The 25,912-nt window shown below is 41.4% G+C and overlaps 1 protein-coding gene across 3 annotated transcripts in view; it reads left to right on the plus strand.

The window, feature by feature from the left end:
• The window catches only part of RORA (RAR related orphan receptor A), an 807,747-nt gene that overhangs the window by 749,987 nt on the left and 31,848 nt on the right, over window positions 1-25,912 (plus strand). For all 3 annotated transcript variants that reach the window (XM_042253059.2, XM_027971773.3, XM_015096691.4), the window contains one exon: window positions 8,884-8,969. In XM_042253059.2, the coding sequence (XP_042108993.1) occupies window positions 8,884-8,969 (86 nt within the window). The remainder of the gene's footprint in view (window positions 1-8,883; window positions 8,970-25,912) is intronic.

A 25,912-nucleotide genomic window follows, 5' to 3' on the forward strand; every position in this document is an offset into this window, starting at 1 on the left:
AGGTATAGAACTTCGGTGGGGTGGGGAAAGGTGAAGTAAGGTACAGGACTTTTTTTTTTTTTTTTGCATGGCTGCAGTTTAACAGGGTCCTTGGAGTCAGACTTCCCTGGTGACTTAGACGGTAAAGAATCTGCCTGCAATGCAGGACACCTGAGTTCGATCCCTTGGTTAGGAAGATCCCTTGGAGAAGGGAATGGCTACCCACTCCGGTATTCTTTCCTGCAGAATTCCACAGACAGAGGAGCCTGGCAGGCTACAGTCCACAGGGTTGCAAAGAGTTGGACAGGACTGAGCAACTAACACTTGAGTCAGACATAAACTTAATACCGAGGATTAGAATGTCAGAGGGTAACGTGTTTATTGTATATAAAATGTAGAAATTATGCCATTTCCATGATCCCTCCCTCTGCAAGACACCCCAAGTCCTGGTGAAAGGCTCAGTTCAGTGACTTTGCTTGTGACACTGTTAGAAGTGACTTCTCCATCTATGTGTCTGTCAAGCTGAGACAAAGATAGTGACATTTTAATTCATTAGTCACCTCAGGGCTTCCCAGGTGGCGCTAGTGGTAAAGAACCTGCCTGCCAATGCAGGAGACTTAAGGGGACCTGGGTTCAATCCCTGGGTCGGGAAGATTCTGGAGGAGGGCAGGGCAGCCCACTCCAGTATTCTTGCCTGGAGAATCCCCATGGACAGAGGAGCCTGGTGGACTACAGTCCATGGGGTCACAAAGAATCTGACACGACTGAAGCAACTTACACACACATACACAGTCCCTCAGGAAGGCATTTTGGAAACCAACAATTAAAGAAAAACTTTAAGGGAGTCTAGTTAGCAGATGAAAATTACAGTTCCTTGGGTTTTTCTTTACTCTCTTTGTGGCAGAGCCTGTTGTGGGTAGTGAGGGAACCGCGTCCTGGTCCTTGCCAAGGATGATATGCCAAGCTTCCTAAAGCTTCCCATTTATATAGGTCTTTTCATCTTCAAAGAGTTTTGTGAGCATTCATTTACCACCACCTGCCTGGGAGGTGGGAGTTATTCCCATTTTATAGATGGAGGAAGTAGAGATGTAAGCGACTTGCTTGAGGCCACCCAGGGAGTTGAGGGTCACAGGGAAATGCAGGATTGCCAATTCCATTTCTTAGCTGGGTCAGCCTCCACCTCTTACTCTCTCATGGCATTTCCCCTTGAGAGCCCCAGACTGACGATGACATAAACCTAAAGGTATCAAATAATTCTAAGGAAGAAAGAGACACCAAGCTTTATTGTCCCCCCCCCCTTTGGTGGCTGCCTCTACAATTAAACCCTGAGAAATCAAGACAGAGAGAAGAAGCCATTTAACCCTCCTGAGGTTCATTTTCCACATGTGCAGAATGGGGCTTAATAAGACCCATCTGCCTACTTCAGAGTTGCTGTGAACACTAAAACCAAAAGAAGCCAATGAGGACAAAAACTTTAAAAACTGTTACAGAACTCTGCAAGTATCAAGTATTACTGTTGCTGCCAGAAATGACCACAAGACAGCTTGACCTAAGGGGTAGGACTTTTCTATTAGGGGAGTCATTGCTTTGGTGATGTCCAACTAGGATCAAGGACTATAATGAAGAAAATCCAAAAGTCAGTGGAAGAAAAGGCTATACCAGGGGCACATACCAGTATTATATTTAGTATATATTTAGTAGACAAAATGGCAGAACAAGTTGATTATTAGTTTGCAGAGTATGTAATTGGAACTCGGCCCTCCTCACCCAGGAGGACTATTGACCATGCCTGGCCTGGGAAACAAATGCATTCTATACTCCGAGCCTTAGGTCCAGGGTGACAGAATATGCCAGACTGTTCGGATTCCACAGTCTGTTCTCTCCCACCATGAAGCTGCATTGTGAGCTCTCTGCAAACCCTGATGGTGGCCTGGGGCCTTGGGCAACAACAATGAGAGAGTGGAGAGAGGAAAAGGCTCCCTTACTCCAGGCTACTCCAGCCACTCTGCAGCAGGGCTCACAAGCAGGTGAATTTCAGCCCCTACTTCTGACCCCTCAGCTGGGCACCATCAGAGTCCTTGGAGACCCTGAAACTAGTGATGCCAGACCAGAGGGGCTATAAAACTATAGAAGTCAGGAGTCACCAAAGTCCCTCCAGGGAACCAGGTGAAGACTCCCTATTCCCCTCACAGCTGGCCTTGACACGCAAGCCAGACTGCCATCCAGGCAGCTGCTGAAGCCTTTAATACCCCAGCAGTTTTAAACAGGGGATAAAATAAAGTGACTAATCCATAAAGGACTCAAGCCATTTTTTGCTGAAAATAAAATCAAATGCCTTAGGGTTTTTCTTTTTAATCTTTATTGGTTTTTCTGCTTACAAAAGTAATACATGTTGGTAGTAAAAAAATTCAAACTTTAGAGGAATATGTAACATAGCAGGTGAAAAGTCCTCCATAGTCTCAGCCTTCCAGGAAAAATACTGCCAACAGATTGGTGTAAAACTACTTTTTTTTTTTTTTAAAGCAGCAGTTCTTGACAGTTTTTGCAAAACACACACAATTGCTTAGCATTCATATATGTGACATACTGTCATGGATGTACCCAGGGTTTGCCCATTTCCTAGCAAGTCTAGCAATAATCCCACCCTGTTCAGACCAATTCAAGAAAGTATATGGTTATGCAAGTGAGCTAGAGTGAAAGATATTATTGGGATAAGCTTAGGTCTGTATTAGTTTATTTTTTATATGAGCCATTAAAATCTCTAATTTTTTTTTTGCTATTATTAGCAATGAATGCCTGTGACACATCCCACATTGATTGCAACATGCTGCTGTGTTGTACCAAACAGTTAAGTGCCAACGTTGTAAAGGATTGCTGTGGTAGCTGGTATGAACTGCCTGTCATATTATTTGGAGGATAAGCTGCTTTTCTCTATCCTCACTTTGGAAAGAGCTTAAAGTCTGCAGAAAAGAATTTCATTTCGCTATAAGGCAGGATTTCTTATCAACAATAACAATAATAATAACTGTGTTTTGAGTGCCAACTCTTTCTAAGAATTGTGTGGTGTGCATATATATAGAATACATATATAAAACGGTCGTATGTGCTATGTCGTGTAGACATTAAATCACTGACTCTTCAAATAGGAAACGGAGACTGAGAGGTAGGTGAAGTAACTTTCCTGGTCTTAAGAAGTGTTCAGCATTGGTACTGGTCACCCTAAGGTCCCAAAACTCTACTTGGTATTTTATAAAATTGAAAAGAATGGTCTCAGAATGTTGATGATTATTTCCAGTTATAAACTCGAGAGACATCTTGACATCAGTTCTCAGTAGTATTAAGTTTAACTAGATTACCTATGGGACGTCTTTTGATCCTCGGTTAATGATTTCTTACCAGGAGCAGTTTGTCCTGATGTTTGAAGGTATTGGAGACATTCAACTTGACTGTGCAGTATGAGGAAGGGGCAGGACCAAGGGGGTGCAAGACTTTGAACTAGAGAAAAAGACAAAATGTGTCCACCTTCCAGCCTTACCTCTTCCTAGTTCTCTGACATTGGGCAAGTTATCTAGCCTCTCTGAGCTTCAGTTTTGTCATCTAAAAAAATACAGATAATGATCACATGATACCACCTACATTGTAGGGTTGTTAGAACAGCAGATTAGATAATGCCTCACATGTTATAAGCCTGAGTATTTGTAGATATTATTGATTACTATCTGGACTTCCCTGGTGGCTCAGATGGTAAAGCGTCTGCCTACAATGCGGGAGACCTGGGTTCAATCCCTGGGTCAGGAAGATCCCCTGGAGAATGAAACGGCAACCCACTCCAGTATTCTTGCCTGGAAAATCTAGTGGATGGAAGAGCCTGGTAGGCTACAGTCCATGGGGTCGCAAAGAGTCGGACACAACTGAGCAACTTTCTTTTTCTTTCCTTTGATTACTGTCTATCCATTTAGATTATTGTTGAGAGATCGCTCTTCACCCACAGATTGAAGTGATGGACACAACTCTTGTGCAATTACATTTTAAAAATTTTTTTGTATTTTTTAATTCTCGGGGAGAACGGGCATTTTTCTCTGGACCAAGATAACACCAGAAATAAGTCTGAGAAACAAGTCAGGTGTTGAGAACACCAATGGCTTGTTATCTTCTATGACGAAAAGTAGAAAGCAGACTTTTTTCAGAGGTGCAGTGCTAAATGACAGCCCAGCTTAAGGACCACTTGGCTAATTAGCACACCTGCATTCCAGAATTTCCTGACGCCCCATTGCCACTTGTTGTTAGCTCCTTGAAAACTGCAGAAATTTGCCTGTGCAGGTGTGGAGAGCTGCTTGAATTATTTAGGGTGCGTGAAAGAGCAAATTATTTAGGCAATAGAGCTGAAAATGTGGGCAAATTAGAATTTTTCATAGCAAGATTGTTCATTGTTAAGCCAATTCATGATTATATGTGCGCATCTTGCTTCAGCTATTCCGTGCAACACAATAAACTCTCTTTGCTGCAATGAATATGGATGTAGACTAATTTAATCAATATACTCGTGACAGCAGTGGTGTCGGACAGATTTCATCCTTTGAAATACTGGCTGAGTTAATATGTGCAGTATATATATGGGCCAAGACTCATAATTTTTGTTACAAGAAGATTATTTTGAAAAGACACAACACTGCCTGTTAGAAAATGGAAAAGCCTGAGGGATGGAAAGCTAAGGGCAGGGAGATTTTTGTCCTGTTCCCTCTTATTGGTCTGAAAACACCAATTTGTGGAGCTGAACTGCTTTCCTTTTGAAAAATTTGTGAGGCATTGACTTTTTTTTTTTCCTCTTTGATACGTCTGAATTCTGTACCTTGACTAAAAAAGGTAGGAGGAGGTGTTTTTTGGTGCATTGTTGGATTGAATGGAAGATTGAGTAAGTGCCCTGCTCTGATCTGCAAATGTTTGCTTTCTGGAAAGATCAACACATGTGATCAGATCACTTTCAGAGAATTTGCTTTTGCAGGCAAGTGGATTTTAGTCATTTCCTAAAGAGCACTTGCATTTGAAATTTTCTTCTGAACTAGGAGAGCCACCCAAAGAGGTAGGTTAGAAGAATAGTTCAACCCGATGAATTAAAATATCAGAACCTGGCTTTGATGAACCCTCCCATCACCTCACCACAAGATTCCTAGGGAAGCTTGTTCTAATCTGGAATCTTTGGCCAACACTGCCCACTGGAGCCAAGCACAAACACAGTGCAGGGACCAAAGGTTTAGACAGTTCGCCCCTCACTTGACAGTGCAGGGCAGTCTACAGTGAGTCCATTCATAGGAAGCATCTTGGCTTCCATAAAGTCTTGTAAAATATGTCTCAGCTAGAGTGCCCTCCAGAGCTACAGCAAGACTGAAGAGCAAGAGTTTGGGAGCCTGGCTTAGGCCAATGGTCCTTTGTGGTAGTAACTCCAAACTCTGGATTTAAACCACAGTGACTTTCCCACCCCCACTCCCAACCTCTTCCTGGCCTGGTTGAGAGCCATCCCAAGGGTAGAAGTTCTGGGTTGGGGTGCCAATCCCAGGGGCAGCCCCATCATGAGCAAACCCTTCCTTGCCAGGCTTCCAGACCACTTTCAAGATTCCAGGAGCCGTTGGTAGGCATTTTGGTCACTGCCTTACGCATCATCATGGCACTTCTCTTGGATCATTCACTAGCAGTCCAAGCACTGAACAACTGTACACCATTTTCCATTTGATCCAGATACATATAGTTCTACTCAGTGGTCCCTATTAGGCCTGCCTAGTGCTTTTCCAATCTTATCAAGGACTAAATAGGTATGCTTGATCTCCCCATTGCTAAGATGAAATGAAAATAACCCTTAGGCTTCCTTGGTGGTCAATGGTTAAGAATACCCTTGCCAATGCAAGGAATATGGGTTCAATCCCTGGCCCACGAAGATCCCACATGACTCCAGGCAGCTAAGCCCATGCACTACAACTACTGAGCCCACGTGCTGCAACTCCTAAAGCCCATGCTCTGCAACAAAAGAAGCCATCACAATGGAAAGCCCACACACCAAAATGAAGAACAGCCCCCTCTCACCACAATGCAGCTCACAGCAGTGAAGACCCACTGCTAGAGAAAGCCAGCACAAAGCCATGAAGACCCAGTGCAGTCAAAGATAGATGCCACTGCTGCTAAGTCGCTTCAGTCGTGTCCGACTCTGTGCAACCCCATAGACGGCAGTCCACCAGGCTCCGCCGTCCCTGGGATTCTCCAGACAAGAACACTGAAGTGGGTTGCCATTTCCTTCTCCAATGCATGAAAATGAAAAGTGAAAATGAGGTCGCTCAGTCATGTCCGACTCTTCGTGACCCCATGGACTGTAGCCTACCAGGCTTTTCCATCCATGGGATTTTCCAGGCAAGAGTACTGGAGTGGGATGCCATCGCCTTCTCCGCAAAGATAGATAAATAAACTTTTTTTTTTTTTTTTAAAGAAAATAACTCTTGAAAGGCCCAAGTTTAGTGCTAGTATTGCTTTTCACTTTGATGCTGACTTAAACTATAAAGGGCCTAACAAGATTTGTCTAGTTTTTCTTAATACAGTTTGAGGTAAGGTATAAGCAGAAGCAGCTCAGTGTCTGTCTTCCTTATTTCTTACATCAGTTGAATTTAGTAGATGGGGCTTCCCTGATGGCTCAGATGGTAAACAATTTGCCTGCAATGCATGGGACCCAGGTTCAGTCCCATCCCCTGGAGGGGGAAATAGCAACCCACTCCAATATTCTTGCCTGGAGAATGCCATTGTCAGAGGAGCCTGGTGGGCTACAGTCCATGGGGTCGCAAAGAGTCAAACATGACTGAATAATGAACACTTTCAAGTACTTTGTGTGGTCTGTTTATTCTCTTCCTGAGGGTTTGGGATGGGGCAGGCTGGTTCTCATTATAGACTAGTTCATTCACATAGGAGAATCCAGGCAGTAACTTGCAGTTGATACCACCTTTCAGGCTTTTTCTACTACCACTTGGGTTTTGTCTCTAAAAAACACTGGGCAAAATCATCTCTCTCTAGAGCTGCAAACAATCTATGGCATAAAACTTTGCCTCTACCATATATTAAAAATATTGGAGGAGCCAAAAGTGTATAACATGACTAGAGTTTAGATTTAACAAAGAATTCTCCTTGAAGAAATCAAGCCAGTCTCTAAGATGAGGAGGCCAACTTTGTGTTCATGTTCGTTGTTAGTCGCTCAGTCGTGCCCGACTCTTTGCGACCCCACAGCCCACCAGGCTCCTCTGTCCATGAGATTTTACTGGAGTGGGTTGCCATTTCCTTCTTGAGTGTGATCTTATAACATATTAAGCTGCATAATTCCAAATAGACGTATTAGTGTACAAAGACACCATTATTGGGGTATTAGAAGGCTTTGGGTTTATGGCACATTTATTGGATGTGAGATTTTGAACAGTGTCTAACTCTGGACAATGAAACTAAGTAAGTCAACACTAAAAGTGATTGATAGGAAAAGGACTCACTAAAAGACCCTGCAGTACTTGTAGTCCCCTTGAAAGGAAGTTAACGGGAACACATCATGTATAACGAGGTTAAGTCCAGTAATGCGCGCTCTTTCAAAGTATCGAATATAACATTACATCAGATCTAGAGTAAGTGGCTGTGGAAATTATCCCTGGATATGATGTGATATGACATTGGAAGAAATTGTGCTCAATATGACATTGGACTCTGTGTACCTGTGTTAGTTACATCATGCAATATCAATACATTCCATAGACCAGTTATTGCTTTGTGTGAGGCATGGCACTAGGTAGGGTCTTTATGAAAATGAAATATACTTGGGTACTTGTAATTTGTATTTATGTGTGTGACTTAGTAGATAATCTAAATATCCAGTAGTGAAAACCATGGAAATAAATTTAGTGTAATGGCGTGTTTCAGGTAAACTGGTGAATGTTACCATCCTGTATATTTAGCCTAGTGTCAATTCTTTATTTCACACATAAATTATATTTAAGAGGTGGTCCAAGTACTTTGTTTTGCCTAATTATTCTATTCCTTAAGTTATTTTTTAATCCTTAATTATGCTCTTTCCAACTCTGCTCAAGATAAAATATGTTTGCTTAGAAATGTGCTTTATCATATTTGGGAACTTTGGTGTAATATATATTAATTATTTGGTTATTCTTCCAGTATGAGACATCTTTAAGTAATCAGTTAGATAGAAACACATGCATGCTGTACCAGAAAATCAATTTTCAGCGTAAACAACTCAGAAGCTACGTATTCTGTTTGTCCAGATTCATCACTATTAAATTCTGATAGGATATTAACGTTATGGTTGAAAGGTTTTGATCGTACACAAATGGACTAATTTTTAACACATGACAAGTCCATTAATTTAAAAAAGATGAGTAAGGAATTCTTACCAACATATGTAACTTATTAATATCTTGAATTGAATCGTTTTCCTAAGTAGTCTTAACTTTTTGGAGTCTGTTTTTCTTCGCCTACCAAGCTACAATGCTCTAGCCAACACAGATTTATGACCTTTTAAAAATAATGATGGAAAATGAGATCGGAGGAAACATTTTAGTATCTGCTTTGCTCTGAGGCCTAAACTGTGAACTCTCCAGTTCTTGAAGGCTTTGAAATGCTGATTCCAGTCTTCTTGTGGGTTCTTAAACACCTTCTCAAATGACCCATTTTAATAACCTGAAAGCTATTATCTAACGAGCAGCCATAATTTAGTCCAGGGCTCTAGGGGGACCCTCACAGTTCAGCAATGAATAGTTAATGCAGTATAATGTTTAGCAGGTTATTGGTTTTCACGATGCAAATGCTGATCAGGGAACGCTTTTATAAGGTGTTTAAAAGAAAATGTAATTAACTGGTTGTGTGCTTCTGTTGCAGCTCAAATTGAAATTATTCCATGCAAGATCTGTGGAGACAAATCATCAGGAATCCATTACGGTGTCATTACATGTGAAGGCTGCAAGGTAAGCCTTTTTAATTGTTGTTGTTTCTATTAATGTTCAGGGCGGGGGTATCTTTGTGACTTATATTTTTTGCTTCCACAATGCCCCAAAATTCAACCCCTTGGCGTTTTGAGTGATGAGAAACAACAGGACGAAATAAGCATTGGGTGTACATTACAATGAAGGAAGTTTCATGTATAGATACGTGTGGGTATACACACACGCACACACACACTTATAAAATGCCTCTCATCAAAATAACAGGAGGCTGGAGAGAAGCCAGTGTGTGGCTTATTGTCACTTCCAGTCCCAGCACTGACATCTCTCTGGTTAGAGATGACTCTAAGACTTCCGTAATGTCCCTGTTATAAGCTTTATAAGAAAGTGTTTCCGAGAAGTTTAACGGGAATGCGATTGAAAACCTGATTTATTGTTGGTGCCAATACAGATGTTGATACATCTGGTCAAACTGTGGCAAGATTTTTGGGAAGAACTGAGTTCTGGTCCCAGGGCCGCCACTTGTTCTTACTGTTTTAGGCATGTCCTTTCCTCTTTTAGTGACTCTGTTTCTTCATCCATAAAGTGACATTCTTCCTGTCTTTTAGAACTATTCCAAGAATAGAAATAAAAACTATAAATAGTCCTTATAAGCTGAAAAGTGCTATTTAAATCTAATAGTCTTCTTGCTGTTGTTACTGTTTCAATCATTACCGATGCTGATCACAGGGCAACATGTATAGCACATGCATAATGTGGGAATGGAAAATAGAGATGTTTCTCCTAATCATTCAAGACCCCTGCACCTAGGTTGCCTCTGTTATTCAAATTTCAATTTATTAAGATTTAAATCCTCCTGCTTATCTTGGAAGGGCCTTGAGACAGCTTGCTTACAGGATAAAACAGTGCAAAATAAACAGGAGAGAAGCTATTTAGACACGCAGGAGGCCGCTGCTTGCTGCTACTGAACCAGTTGCAGCTACTGAAGACAGTTGCTTGCTACTGAACCAGGCCTGGATTCGCCCTAAAGCATTTGGAGGCTGAAGCAAAAAAAAAAAAAAAAAATCCACATATTTGGTTAGCTTTCCTTTAGTGAAATTAGAAAATACAATGTTATAAAATGCAAAACCACCTTCACACACAAATGACTACTGAGAGACTTAAAGGAAATTTCCCTCATAGCATCCTTATGTCTTTGTTTTACTGCTAATCATTCACTGTAACATTTACCACTTTGTAAGTGTACAAATGCTTCATATCAATCTCATCTTGGGGACGCTTGAGATTTCCGCACACCGACTACATACTTTTTTTTTTTTTTAATTCACTCATCCTTAGAAATACAGAACTTTCTACTCAAAGGAAACTGAATTATTCATCTCTCTGGTAACCCTCAAGACCTCAAGGTTCTGTATTAGGAAGGAAAATAAATTATTTCCTCAATTTGCCCTCCCTCCAAATTACTGAATTAAAACAAATGAAATCAGCTGCCTGGCCTATGTTACACCAAGCTGTAAGGAAGAGAGGGATCTGTCTATGACAGCTGTCATTTCATTGATTTTTGAGGTTAATTTGGCTGATGGGACTGGACAGTTGTCACATGTCATCCTCACCCACTCTGTGTTTGCACCTTCTTGTCCCTTGTAGGGGATGGCATAGCCTCTTTTTTTCTCTTTTTTTCCCCGTTTTTAATTGGAGGATAATTGCTTGGCATGGCCCTTCTTGATGAAAGGTATATAGCCAGCAGTGGTCCTCTACCAGGAGTTCCAAGCAGACTTGATTTTTGTGCATTGCCTATCACCTAGGTGTTTTCTTAAGTGGACAGGTCCCAAGCAGACAAAGCTGCTCACTCTGTCTGTGTCTCTCAGTAATGCCACACATAGTTTAATGTGGCAAATTGAATTGAATACAGAACCTAGGAATGGCATCCAGGGCAGGGCCAGGGAGAGGGCGCAGGCTACTTCATAGGAAACACCCCAGCAGTTCTGAAGATTAACAACATGCTATTCAAAAAGATTTGAATTGGTTCCCTGAGTACCACTGTTTACAGAGGCAGAAACATTGCGTGTTTTCTTTGTTTATTTATGACAACATGAAAGTGACAGGAAAGCAAAGGGCAGCTATTATTTCCCTGTTGCCATTTTCCTAGGTTCCCTTCCAGGTCTTGTGCAGCCTCAGTGCCAAAGTGGTTTTGGTTATCTGCAGTTCTGTTTTTCATCACTATTGACTTTATACAGTGGAAATATCGAAAACAATTAAAACTTAATTTTATTAACAGATTGGGCCTATGCCCAGTCTAGGATCTATACAGTCGTATGTGTTTATATTTGATGAATGTAGTATTTGTTCTGTGCCATAGTTTCTGCCTCAGTTAACATTTTTTTAATTTTTTTTTAATTTATTTTTTAACTTTTAAAATCTTTAATTCTTACATGCATTCCCAAACATGAACCCCCCTCCCACCTCCCTCCCCACAACATCTCTCTGGGTCATCCCCATGCACCAGCCCCAAGCATGCTGTATCCTGCGTCAGACATAGACTGGCGATTCAATTCTTACATGATAGTATACATGTTAGAATGCCATTCTCCCAAATCATCCCACCCTCTCCCTCTCCCTCTGAGTCCAAAAGTCCGTTATACACATCTGTGTCTTTTTTCCTGTCTTGCATACAGGGTCGTCATTGCCATCTTCCTAAATTCCATATATATGTGTTAGTATACTGTATTGGTGTTTTTCTTTCTGGCTTACTTCACTCTGTATAATCGGCTCCAGTTTCATCCATCTCATCAGAACTGATTCAAATGAATTGTTTTTAACGGCTGAGTTATACTCCATTGTGTATATGTACCACAGCTTTCTTATCCATTCATCTGCTGATAGACATCTAGGTTGTTTCCATGTCCTGGCTATTATAAACAGTGCTGCGATGAACATTGGGGTACATGTGTCTCTTTCAATTCTGGTTTCCTCGGTGTGTATAGTTGATTTACAATGTCATGGTAGTTTCAGGTGTACAGCACAGTTATTCAGAATCTTTTCCAGATTATTTTCCCTTATGTGTGTGTTAGTTGCTCAGTCGTGTCCAACTCTTTTCAGCCCTATGGACTGTAGCCCACCAAGCTCCTTTGTCCATGGGATTTTCAGGCAGTAATACTGGAGTTTGTTGCCATTTCCTTCTCCAGGGGATCTGCCCAACCCAGGGATTGACCTGGATCTCCTGCATTGCAGGCAGATTCTTTAACATCTGAGTATAATCCTCTAGTCTATACAGTAGGTCTTTGTTGGTTATCTATTTTATATACGGTGGTATGTACATGACAACTAACATTTTCATCTCTAGTAGGAGTGAAGTCAAGAAATTTCTACTTTTGCCAGTGGTGTTAATGATTTATCATATTCTAACCAGATGGAGATGGTTGTATCATGACAGATTGTCAATAATTTATCTCTGTGATAGAATCATCAAATTTAAGGGAAAATTTCTGATTAGACTTCCGTGGTGGCTCAGATGGTAAAGCATCTGCCTACAATGAGGAAGACCTGGGTTCGATCCCTGGGTCGGGAAGATCCTCTGGAGAAGGAAATGGCAACCCACTCCAATACTCTTGCCTGGAAAATCCCATAGACAGAGGAGTATGGTAGGCTACATTCCATGGGGTCACAAAGAATCAGACACGACTGAACAACTTCACTTTCACTTTTCTGATTAGATATATAAATAGATATCTAATAAGAGAAAAAAAAAAGTGACTCAGTCTTTGTCTGGAAAAAGTCACTTTGTGAATGTATCTTGAATTGCATTTTAAAAACAACAACCTGAAGCCACAAGAAATCATAGGACCTATATATAGTCACTGAAATGATTCTGTCTTCACCACATGCTTGCTCAGGTAAGCATTACACATGAACAGCACAAGTAGATGTCTTTTTAGCTCTTTTTCTGGTTCCTGAGTATTCCCAGCTCACTCTCTCTACATCCCTTTGGCTGTGTGCAGAGAGACAGCACAGTGTCAGACTTGTGTTCTGATTCTTGAGCCAGACTGCCTGGGTTCAAGTCAGAGTTCTGCTATTTACCAGTTTGAGCAGCTACCCAACCTCTCTGTGCCTCTGTTGTTGCATACGTTTAGGTCAAGCGCTCACAAGAGTGCTAATGTAAGAAGCACTCATTGAGTATTGGTGCTGCTTGTTATTCTTGGGCCAGCCTGAGTAATGTGCTCTGAATAGTCAGACACTATTTCCAGGACATCTGTGAGTCCAGTCTTGATTTTGTGACCATTCACAATTTGATATGTAGCTCTGCCAATATAAACAACGAAAATACGAGCGCCCCCTTGGGTGCTTTATAAATGCTATAAGGAATCTAAAGACACAGAAGACGAGATTGGGTGCATTCAGGGTGGTGTGGCTTAGAGGCATGGCAGTTCAGTGATTAAGATTCCGCGCTTCCATTGCAGAGGACTTGGGTTCGATCCCTGGTTGGGGAACTAAGGTCCCATGTGCTGCACGGCAAACAAGCCCAACTACTGAGGCTTTGCACTCAAGAGGCCATGCTCTGCAACTGGGAAAGCCCCTGAGTGGCAAAACTATAGAAATCCCACCTGCCACAGCAAAGATGCAGCACAGCCAAAAACAAACCAAAAAAAAAAGATGACCGAATCCTTCCTTCATGCAGCTCACAGTCTACTTGTGGAGATGAGACATTTGTAGCCTATGAAAAACGCAATACTAGGGTGAGGCCACAGTCTTGAGATGTGACCCACGAAGCACACATCCACTAGGCATCCAGAGCCTAAAAATGGGCAAGCCTTGGTTGTATTCTAGGGACAAGATGTAGTAGCCTCGTTTGACAAGAGTAGCGGGTTACTTTGGAGAAGGCAATGTCAACCCACTCCAGTACTCTTGCCTGGAAAATCCCATAAACAGAGGAGCCTGGTGGGCTGCAGTCCATGGGGTCACTAGGAGTCGGATACAACTGAGCAACTTCACTTTCACTTTTCACTTTCATGCATTGGAGGAGGAAATGGCAACCCACTCCAGTGTTCTTGCCTGGAGAATCCCAGGGACGGGGGAGCCTGGTGGGCTGCCATCTCTGGGGTTGCACAGAGTCGGACACGACTGAAGCGACTTAGCAGCAGCAGCAGCGGTTACTTTCTCTAGACAGTGGAAGATAAGGTTAGACAAGTATGCCATCCCAAATTTTTAAGAGCTCTGTTATGCCAAGGTTTTTATTATAAAAATATTGCCCTTGTTCTTTGGAAATAATGAAGAAACAATGAATTAGCATTGGGCAAGCCTTGAATATTGCATTTCAGAAGACTGTTGAATCCAGACCTAGAAGGGCTTAGCTCTGTCAGAAAAGATGTTTCTGAGCTTTTGGAATAGAAAGTAGTCCCAGCCCTGAGTGAGCACTAGCAGGGGGTGTCACGTAGGCTGGGCATGCTTGCCAGGGAGGAGAGGCCGGGCCGTTGAGCATGGAGACAGAGGAGAAGGCCAGAAATAAAATGAGAGGCTGCTTTTTAGGGTTCAGGTTGGCTCTTCAAAGTGAATACAAATGCTGACGTGTTTATGGTTGAGGCTTTCTTTTGAGATATGGCTTCCTTGGTAGCTCAGCTTTTAAAGAATCTGCCTGCAATACAGGAGATCGTGGTGTAATTCCTGAGTTGGGAAGATCCACTGGAGAAGGGATAGGCTACCCAATCCAGTATTCTTGGCTTTCCTGGTGGCTCAGCTGGTAAAGATTCCCCCTGCAATGGAGGAGACCAGGGGTCGATCCCTGGGTTGGGAAGATACCCTGGAGAAGGGAAAGGCTACCCATTCCAGTATTCTGGCCTGGAGAAGTCCATGGATACAGTCCATGTGGTCGCAAAGAGTCAGACATGACTGAGTGACTTTCACTTTCTTTTTCACTTTTCTTTTGAAACATGGTTCTGTTTATCATCTGACTTCAGTTCCTACCTTCAGTATTAGATACAGTGGCTGCTTAGAGGATAATGATGAAACATTTATCTCAAGATTAAAAAACACACACACAGTTTTTCATCCATATTCTTTTTTTTTCACTTTATTTTACTTTACAATACTGTATTGGTTTTGCCATACATCAACATGAATCCACCATGGGTGTACATGAGTTCCCAATCCTGAACCCCCCTCCCACTTCCCTCCCCATACCATCTCTCTGGGTCATCCCAGTGCACCAGCCCCAAGCATCCTGTATCCTGCATCGAACCTAGACTGGCGATTCATTTCTTACATGATATTATACATGTTTCAATGCCATTCTCCCAAATCATTTCACCCTCTCCCTCTCCCACAGAGTCCAGAAGTCTGTTCTATACATCCGTGTCTCTTGTGCTGTCTTGCATACAGGGTTATTGTTACCATCTTTCTAAATTCTATATATATATGCGTTAGTATACTGTATTGGTGTTTTTCTTTCTGGCTTACTTCACTCTGTATAATCGGCTCCAGTTTCATCCACCTCATTAGAACTGATTCAAATGTATCCTTTTTAGTGGCTGAGTAGTACTCCATTGTGTATACGTACCACAGCTTTCTTATCCATTCATCTGCTGATGGACATCTAGGTTGCTTCCATGTCCTGGCTATTATAAACAGTGCTGCGATGAACACTGGGGTACACCTGTCTCTTTCAACTCTGGTTTCCTTGGTGTGTATGCTCAGCAGTGGGATTGCTGGGTCATAAGGCAGTTCTATTTCCAGTTTTTTAAGGAATCTCCACACTCATATTCTTTTAGTCTTTGGGGCTCTACCATAACTTTTTTCCCCAGTTTTGTTGGAAAATAATTGGCATATGTTACTGTATAAGTTTAAGGCATTCAGCCTGATAGTATGATTTACATATCTTGTGAAATGGTTACCAAAATAATTTCAGCTAACATTCATTTTCTCATACACATACGATGCTTGAACAACTTGAACTGCATGGGTCCACTGACATACTCACACAGATATTTTTCAATAAATAATACTGAGGAGAAATTGTAAATAAATATGAATTTCTTTTTAATGTTATCTTTTCATATTTGATGTCTACTGTTGGTAATGCATATAACATCTCCTATACTGTATATGACAATATGGATGTAGATACTGACAGACAATTCATCTTGAAAACAAAAGACATAAACTTATGGTATTGATAAATACAATAGAGGACTGTCAGTATATTTTCTCCTCCCTGTGATTTTTTAATAACATTTTCTTTTCTCTGGCTTATTTTATTATAAGAATACATTGTATAGCTCATACAACATGCAAAATTTTTGTTAAATATTTGTTATTAGTAGTTCAGTTTGCAGGGAGTCAAGTTAAACTTGGATTTTTTTACTAAATGAGGGTTTACAACCCCTAACCCTTGCATTGTTCAAAGGTTAACTGCAGAAGAAAAAAAAGGAAGGGGAAAATTTTTTCTCCTTGTGATGAAAACTCTTAGGATTTATTCTCATATCAACTTTCCTACATATCATATGGTAGTGTTAACTATGATTATCATTCAACTATGACTTCTTTTTAAATTTTGATCACTTTTGTCCATCATGGATTTTTTTTTTTTTTTTGGCACCAGTTTTAATTTTTATTTCGTTTTTGGCCATGTCATGCAGCATGCAGAATCTTAGTTCCCCAACCAGTGTTTAAAACCCATGGTCCCTACAGTGGAGGCATGGAGTCTTAACCACCGCACTGCCAGGGAAGTCCCTAACTTCTTAAATAATAATGTATAGTTGAGTACTGAAATTAGTAAATTGATTTCTGATTACACTTAAGACCCTTTACCTGTGATAAGTCTAAGAATAGAGTCCATGCATGTGTCAAATATTTATTCATCAATTAATACATTTAAGATGATGTCTTGTGAAAACTTCGTCTTCCACGCAGGAAAGGGAGAACTTGGATTTTTTTTTTTTTTTGCATTAACAAATATTCTCTCTGAAATTAGCAAGTCTTTTCAGAGATATCCCAGACCATATAAATCAGTACTTTTTTTTTTTCCTGTTAAAGAGTTAAAGCATTTTCTGGAGTTGTTTATGTTTTAGGTTAAAAACAAATATCCACAAATGTTCCTTTTAGGCCCAAATTGTTTTTCTTTTTTAAGGGTTCTAATATTTTCATTTCAGTTGTAAAATTTCACTCACCCTGGGTCAATCTTGTCCACTTTACAGCATTAGTACATTTATGCTCAACATTTTTACTTCAGTACTTTATAGCACTTGGCCCCAGTATTAGAGCTAGCCATTTAAAATGAAAATTAGATTTGGCTGTTATATCCTGTGACATCAGAATTCCATTTCTGTTATAGACAGGTGGTAAGAACAAATTTTTTATTTAGCAAAATATTCCAGGCCTGTGATAAAATACATGCACAAGTGGTTGGATGTGTTAAACCCCAATTTGCATCAAGATGATTTGGATATTTGAGGGGCTTTTTTTGTTTTTAGTTTTTTTTTCGGTTTCTTTGGTTTGGTCTTAATCATGCCTCTGCTCATAGAAAATGCTGGGCTTGTGAGCTTGTGCTGCATAGCGTGTGCCATGGTGTCTGGCTCAGAGTGGGGCCTCTCGTGCCTGCTTGGGAGTCACTGTTGCTGAATGTGTCACCAGGATTGGATCTGAGCATGGCAGATCACCAGATGTATGGCAAAACAGACATCTCTTACCAAATACAACGCATGAGGTCAGCTTTAATCAGAGAGCATTTGCACGTACAATTCTACGGAGAGTTCAGTCACTACTGAACGGGAAAGTAGTTGAGAAGATCCATCTTGCCGTGATTTATTGCTACCAGCTGCCTGAGTGTGGGGCCATACCAGCTCACTTTGGCAAATGATGTTTCCTGTTTTTTTTCCCTAAAGAACAAATTTCCCTTTTCTTTTGCTTCCTTTTGGAATGTTATTCCTGCTTCCCCCCACTTTAATTTTATCATTTCTTTTGCCTCTTCCTTTCTTTGATTTTAATCTATGCATGCCCTATCTTTCCCCCTCAGTAAAATTAAGTTGCCAGTTATATTCTTTCTTAGCTTTAAATCCTTAACTCTCAAGCCTACGTTTATCCAAAGATATGTCTTTTTGCTCTCCTCCATACTTCTGAACATTCCAACAGGAAGTTCCCAAAAGAAATAAAACTGAAATTGAATTCATACCTTTCCAGCTAGGATTCTCTGCTCTTCTCAGCCTCAGGAGTGAAATGAGAGGGATTCCCACTTCCATAGTCTCCCAGATCCCAACATTTCAGTTGGCTTGGAAAATACAATAATCCACTCAGGCATATGAGCATTCACAATAAATCATAGAGTTATGAATAAATCTTGGTTGTCAAAAGCAAATGTGTAGCCGTTCCAACGCGTCTGCCATTAGAATTCAGCAAGGCAGCTGTCAGCTGTTTTCTTGTAATTAAACAGCCAATGAGCAGCTAATTAAGACATATGTGTATACAGAAGTGGAAGTGGGTATGTTAATGAACTGTAGGAATCAATTCATTAAGTGAAAATTGTCAAAAGACCAAACATCAGATCAGCATTTCAGCCTGTGCCTCCCTGGGAAGGAGCCCCGAGCAGAAGGGGAGCCCCTAAGGGCCAGAACCCCACCCCAACACCTTCCCAGCCACACTTACAGGTCTCTGTCGCTAAGGCCCGCTTGCGGGCAAAGATATTAACAACCCCAATAGGAAATGTCACATCTATTTCAAAGTCTTTTATTAAGGAGACCTAGCAAAGGAAAGTTGTTTTCCTACTTGCATAAACCTAGTATTTGATACCCTATAAAATGCCATCTCCCGCAGCTCATGTCTGAACCATTATATGGAACTTTGTACAACTGAAAAGTGAGGCTTTTTTACCTGTTTGTTGTTTATCTGTTTTTGGTCTGCCCTGTATCTTTGTATGCATGTCTTCTGGGTAGTATACGTCTCTGGCCTTTGGGTTAGGATGTACCCAGAGTTCAAGAATTCAAATCTTGGCTCCTCTCCTTCAACTGCTATGTGACTTTGAAAAGATGACTTAACCTCTCTGAACTGGAATTCTCTTATTTGTAAATAGACATAAAAACACCTGCTTTGTACAGTTGGGAATTGCATGTGAATCACGTTTGTGAAGTGTCCTCCCTGGTGCTTGGTATAGAATAGGAGCTCACCATGTGATTGTCACCAGAGTTTTATCACTGGCATCATTTTTCCTCCATTCTTTCATTCCACAAGTGTTTGTTGACTGCTCCAAGTACTAGGCTGTGTAATAACCCATTCAGAAGATGGCAGGTGTGGGGACCTGAGAAAATTGCAGTGAAGAAGACAGAGAAAAGTAGATGGATTTGAGGAATATGAAGATGACAGGAACAGCCTAATTTAGTGACTGCATGCATGTGGATGGGGAGGGAGCACGGAAGCCCATCTCTGTGCTTTGAATATCTGGGTTAAGGCTGGTACCCTTGCCTGAGCAAGGAAACACTGGAGGAAAAGAGACTGGGAAAATTATCAGTGGGTCAGGAAGTGTTCTATTCGGAATGAAGATCAAGCCATTCAGTATGTATTGAATGGGTAAACAATAATGTCCTACTGTATAGCACAAAGGAAACCTATATTCAGTATCCTATGATAGGGGCTTCCCTGGGGTCTCAGTGGTAAAGAATCCATCTGCCAATGCAGGACATGGGTTCGATCCCTGATCCAGGAAGATCCCACATCCCACAGAGCAACTAAGCCTGTGTGCCACAACTCTCGAGCCTGTGCTCTGGAGCCCAGCAGCCACAACTGCTGAAGCCCGCACACCCTAGAGCCTGTGCTCCACAACAGGAGAAGCCCCTGCAGTGAAAAGCCCCCACGCCACAACTAGAGAGTAACCCCTACTCGCCACAACTAGAGAAAAGCCCACTTGGCAATGAAGACCCAGACAGGCAAAAATAAATAAATAAGTAAATTTTAAAATATATCCTATGATAGACATAATAGAAAAGAATATGAAAAAGAAGGCACATATAACTGAATCACTTTGCTGTACAGAGGAAATTAGCATATTGTAAATCAACTATAGTTTAATTTTTAAAAAAGATAAAGCCATTCAGCTAAAGTTTCTGAAGAACGTCTGTGTATGTGTGTGTTGGTGGTGGGGATGATGGGGCTGTAGAAGGCCAAGCCACAACTCTGGGTATGTGCCTATCCAAAATAAGGAGGAGCCACTTAGAACAGCCTGTTGGAAAGCTGAGCATCCAGCAAGGACTGGGCTCAGTCCAGTCACCCGCTGGGCAGTTTTTAACAATCAACTCTCTGGAAAACAGTGTCTATATATATGTACGTAACTTTAGTATGTATGTCACCGATCCAATTACAAACAATTTACAAGTAGTGCAGTTGACAGTACATCATTATAAACAGAGAATATAATATATGAAAGTGAAAGTGTTGGACTCTCAGTTGTGTCCGACTCTTTGCAACCCCCTGGACTGTGGCCCGCCAAGCTCCTCCCTCCATGGGATTTCCCAGGCAGGAATAACATAGTGGGTAGCCATTCCCTTCCCCAGGGGATCTTCCCACCCCAGGGATCGAACCCGGGTCTCTACATTATAGGCAGATTCTTTACCATCTGAGCCACCCATATAATATATACTATATGTTATATATGTGATGTATAGTATGTGTGTAGACAGATGATTCTCACTGAATACACTCGATTTTTGCTGAACTCTTACATCCACACTTGTGGTTGTGGTTGATGAAAGGCTGTAGTGTCAATGTGATTTTTCATTTACAATAATGAATAAGAGGAAAGTGAAACAAGGAAAAGCATGTTTTAGAACTTCTCTCATTCATCAGTGATGATGTGAGCAACTACTTTCTGAAACAGATAATAGTTTTTAAAAATTGGAAGGATCGGTCTTCACATTTTTTGTGCTCTTCACAATGTGATGGCTATAGACATGACATACTGTTAAACTGAACCTACGTTGTTATCATTTTCTTCATCACTTTTTAAAAAAATTTATTGAAATATAGTTCATTTACAAGGTTGTGTTAGTTTCAGATGTACAGCAAAGTGATTAAGTTATACATATACACATATTCATTCTTTTTCAGATTCTTTACCTTATATAGATTATTACAGAATATTGAGTATAGTTTCCTGTGCTGTACAGTAGGTCCTTGTTGGCTACCTATTTTATATATGGTGGTAGTGGTTTAGTCAGTAAGTTGTGTCTGATTCTTTGCAACCCCATGGACTGCAGCCCACCAGACTCCTCTGTCAATGGGATTTCCCAGGCACAAATTCTGGAGTGAGTAGCCATTTCCCTCTTCAGGGGATCTTGCCACCCAGGGATTGAACCCATATCTCCTGCTTGGCAGGTAGATTCTTATCACTGAGCCACCTGGGAAGCCTATTTCATATATAGTAGTATGTATATGTTATAAGTTAATGTTTAATAATGGTTATGTTTAACAATTGGTTCACAAAATTTCAGAAAGTTTGACATTCAGCTCTTGCAACCCAGTATCAGCCTTCTCCCGTACCCATGGCCTCTGTCCCCATTCTGGGAAACTCCAATCTAATGGGATCAATGAAAATTTTCAGATTATACGGCCAGATTTCTTTTTATATAGCAATAGGGTCTTCCCTGGCTAAGACTCTGCACTCCCAGTGCAGGGGACCCAGGTTCGATCCCTAGTCAGGGAACTATATCCCACAATCAAACACCTAAAGATCCCACGGTGAAGATAGAAGATCTTGCATGCAACAACTAAGATCTAGCATGGCCAAATATTTTTTTTTTTTACTAGGCAATAGAATTTTCCAAAGAACAGAGGCAGAAGTTAGAAATAAAACTCAACAGAAGGCACTTTGAAAGGCTTGGTGAAATAAGGCAGGGAACACTGGCAAATTCTCTTTGAGGCAGTGGAAATGGAGGCGGAAGGTTGACGAATGTGAAGAAATCAAGACTGAGTAACATGGGTTTTGTTAGCCCAACACTGCAGGAGAGATGCTAATGTGGGAGGCACTACACTTAAAATTAGGACGCTGGAGTTCAAGTCCCAGCAATGACATGAAGCCACCGGAGAGCCTGGACATGTCACTTAGCTTTCTCAGCTTCATTTTTGTTATCTGCAAAATCAGAGAGCTAGAGTAGATCCCTGATTCTTAACAAAGGGAAAGCAGCAGAGTCTTCAAGAAGCTTTGTTAAAATGTTTACCATACAGAATGACGTGTCTTCTTTTTTGATCTACAAAAATGGCACTTTCACATTGTTCAAACTAGCATGTATGTCAGCGACTATACACTCAGATGTTCTGGTTCAGAAGATCTTAGGTGTATTTTTCAAAAGTTCCACCGGTGATTCTGATACACATTCAGTTGGAGAACTACTGAGTCAAGTAATGTCAGCTTCCTTTCATCTCTAAAGGCTGTTTGCATATTCTAATTTACTTTTGCAATAACTGCATGTGAGTTTGCTGCCACTAGGTGGTGGTAGTGTGCCACGGTCACACCATATACTGGTATCCTGAATTTCATCATGGTGGCCCTCTGCTCAAGCCCACCCTGTTTGTAATGGCACATCTCCATGTACCTTGACAGCCATAAAAAGTGAACTTTTAAGAAAGCCAAAGAAGTCATTCATTAGCTCAGCTTTTAGAAGTGAAACTCCACCATTGTGTATTTAACATCTGTCCCCAGCTGACTCACAGCTTCTGCGCTTTCTTCTCTACACGAACCTCTTCAGTTCCTCCCCCAAACTCCAAGTGCTGCCTTGCACCATCACTGCTCTCTGTGTGGCCTCCAGCTTCCCCACCCCTGGAACCGGGATCCCAGCTTGCTCATTCATCAGTGGGACCCTCTCCAGGTCCCACTGTCAGTCAAGATCTGGCTTCTCCATTTATGAGCAGGCTTCTCTCTTTATGAAGGAAAATACCTACCATACTTTCTCCCTTTCTTCCTTCTTGCCCTTCTAATCCTTCTCCTCGTATATGCTCACTCGCTTTAAATACTTTATCAGTTTAACTGCCCAAATCCTCTGAGAAATCCCAAGAATATACTGAAATGAAGTTTTTTTGTTTGTTTGTTTATTGGCCATGCCTTGTGACATGTGGCATTCTTGTTCCCCGATCAAGGATCGAACCCATGTACCCTGCATTGAAAGTTCAGAATCTTAACCACTGTACCACCAGGGAAATCCCTGTAGAGTTGTGTTTTTGTGGTGGTGGTGTTGTTTTAAGGGGAGACAAGGGGCACGAAAGGAACACCAAGCTCTCGTTCTATCTGAAAGGCACAGTTTGGTGTGTCTGATTCACCTAGGCTTACCCTTTCCCTCCCTCCATGGGTCTCACCTTATAAACCTGCCTGACCCCTCCCCTTTGGTATTTGATAGCTAGACTTGTGGGCTGTCAGCTTAGTCCAAAAGAAAGGTTTTTTCTGTGGTTCTTAGTGCTGCCACTCCCCGAACTTTCCACAGGCACTTGCTCAAATGACTCAGTGAGAGGTAAATGGGGTTGTAAAGAGTAAGGTGTGTCTGTCTATCTGCACGTTTGCTTTCCCCAAGCCCTTCGGAGCTGAGACATCTAAAGAAGTGGAGTCCTTTTTCTCATATCGCTTCCAGCCTCAGCACCATTGCTCCAAGAGCATGTGGAAAGCCTCGTGGATTTGTCTTGCAAATAGGTGGTATAATTTCTCAGATATCTTTAAAGATAGTGACTGTGCCCTTGGATTCAGTTTGTTGTTATTGTTTTGTTTTCTAAATGAGCCAAAGTAATTTAGAAATAAGTAGGGTGAATTAAAGAGAACATAACCCTCCTGGTGATAAATGAGGGAAAAATCATGAAATTGTGAAACTGACTTTCTTGTGTGAATAACCCACATCAGGAGGTGGCTATAGAAGAGGAATGTATTAAATGCCTGGGCAGTGACAACATGGCCAGTTAAAGGGGTTAACCGGGAGGAAAACTAATTTCAGAACAGATCAGTCTTGCTCCTTTATCATGCATACCTTGTGTCTTGACACTGCTTTCTTTAATGGTCACCTTCTGTAAGAACCCCCAAGTGGGAATCCTTTTTGACACACAAAAGAAGCAGAAGAACAACAAAAGGGATAAAAGTGTGAGTTCTGGAATTAAACCACCTGGATTCAGATCCTGACTTTATCCCATGCTGGGGAGGGGGTAGAGTGGGGAGGGGTTTGGGTTCTGAGCTAGTGCCTCCCTAAGCCTCAGGTTCTTTGACCTAAAAACCAGGAAAATGATAGTGCCTGCCTCATGCTGCCCTTGTCAAAATTAATGCCTCTTACACAGAGTGAAGTAAGCCAGGAAGAGAAAAACAAATATCAATATATTAATCATATATTTGGAACCTAAAAAATGGTACTGATGAGCCTATTTGCAGGGCGGGAATGGAGACCCAGACGTCCTCGAGAATGGACTTGGACACGGCGGGGGAAGGAGTAGGGGCACGGATTGAGAGAGCAGCGCTGACACGCACACACTCTCATCTGTGAAATAGATAGCTGGTGGGAAGCTGCTGCAGAACACGGGGAGCCCAGCCCGGCACTCTGTGATGACCTAGAGGGGTGGGATGGCAAGGCGAGGGAGGCTTCAGAGGGAGGGGATGCATGTATACTGATCCATAGGCTGATATAGGCTGATTCGTGTTGTTGTATGGCAGAAACTCACACAACGTTATAAAGCAATTATCCTCCAGTAATTTTAAAAAATTAAGTGATGGAATCCATATAAAGCACAGGGTGACAAGCAAATAATCAGCACGTTTTAATGCTACCTGGGATTGGTTTTAATCAGATAGGGTAAGACACCTAGGACACAAACATGACCGCCATGAAGGGAAAGAAATTGGTTATAACATAGGTCCCTAGAAATAGAAGGCCCAGCATGCCACACAGGGGACCACAGTGGGAAGCCGTGTCAGTGAGAGGCAGAGAGAGGGTGAGGAAAACCTGGGAGAAGGTGGCTGGTCTAGTCTCTGGATTGGTTGGTTTGCATGTGAAAAGTATGCTCCCAGGCAAGTTGTTTGCTATTTCTAGAAGCTAGGTAGCCCTGGGAAGTGTAATCTCTGAGTTAGCAAGACCTCAAGATGAGAAAGCATTAAAAATACAGTATAAATAGTATGATTAGAAGACTTCCGTGGCAGACTAGTGGTTAAGACTCTGCCTTCCAATGCAAGAAATGTGAGTTCAGTCCCTGGTCAGGGAGCTAAGGCCACACATGCCTCATGGCCAAAAAAACAGAACACAAACAACAGAAGCAATATTATAACAAATGCAGTAAAGGCTTTAAAAATGGTCCACATTAAAAAAATATATTTAAGATAATGCATTCATTAAGATCTCTCCTTCCAGCATCATCATCTCTTCACCAGTATCATTATCATTATTCCCTCTCAGGGTTCCCTTTTAGCAGAGCAAACTGCTGGTTGTATATGGCTTCTGTGCTAACATTTTGGAACTTGATTAGTGGTGGTTTGATGTTCACTTACTTTAATGTGTAAAACCTAAAGAGTAGCCTTTTTTCCCTTTGATAATGACCCACGCCTTATTCAAGAGTGGCATCTAGACATGGATTTCTTAGTTTTTAAGAAAGTGGAGACATTGTAAAGTGATCCTAAGAATACTAAAGGTACAAATGAACCTGGAAAGAAAGGTGGCAGACACTGATCTGGGCTATAGACGAGGTCCTGGGAGATAATGGTGCAGTCTGCATGTACTGGCTCCATTTAAAGAAAAAAGAGAGATCGTGTAGACATTCTTCATATTCACTGATTAGGGAACAAAATGGAGCAGACTCTTTGTGACGCAGACCCTTTTTTTCCCCTTTTATCAGCAAAAGGAAACGCAAATAATTCATGATCCTAAACCCCTGCTTAGGTCCAACTCTCACATCTATATATGACTACCGAAAAAACCATAGCTTTGTCTAGTGGACCTTTGTCAGCAAATAATGTCTCTGCTTTTTAATATGCTATCTAG

This window comes from Ovis aries, chromosome 7, assembly GCF_016772045.2.
Source record: "Ovis aries strain OAR_USU_Benz2616 breed Rambouillet chromosome 7, ARS-UI_Ramb_v3.0, whole genome shotgun sequence".
In the NCBI taxonomy this organism is placed as follows: Eukaryota; Metazoa; Chordata; class Mammalia; order Artiodactyla; family Bovidae; genus Ovis; species Ovis aries.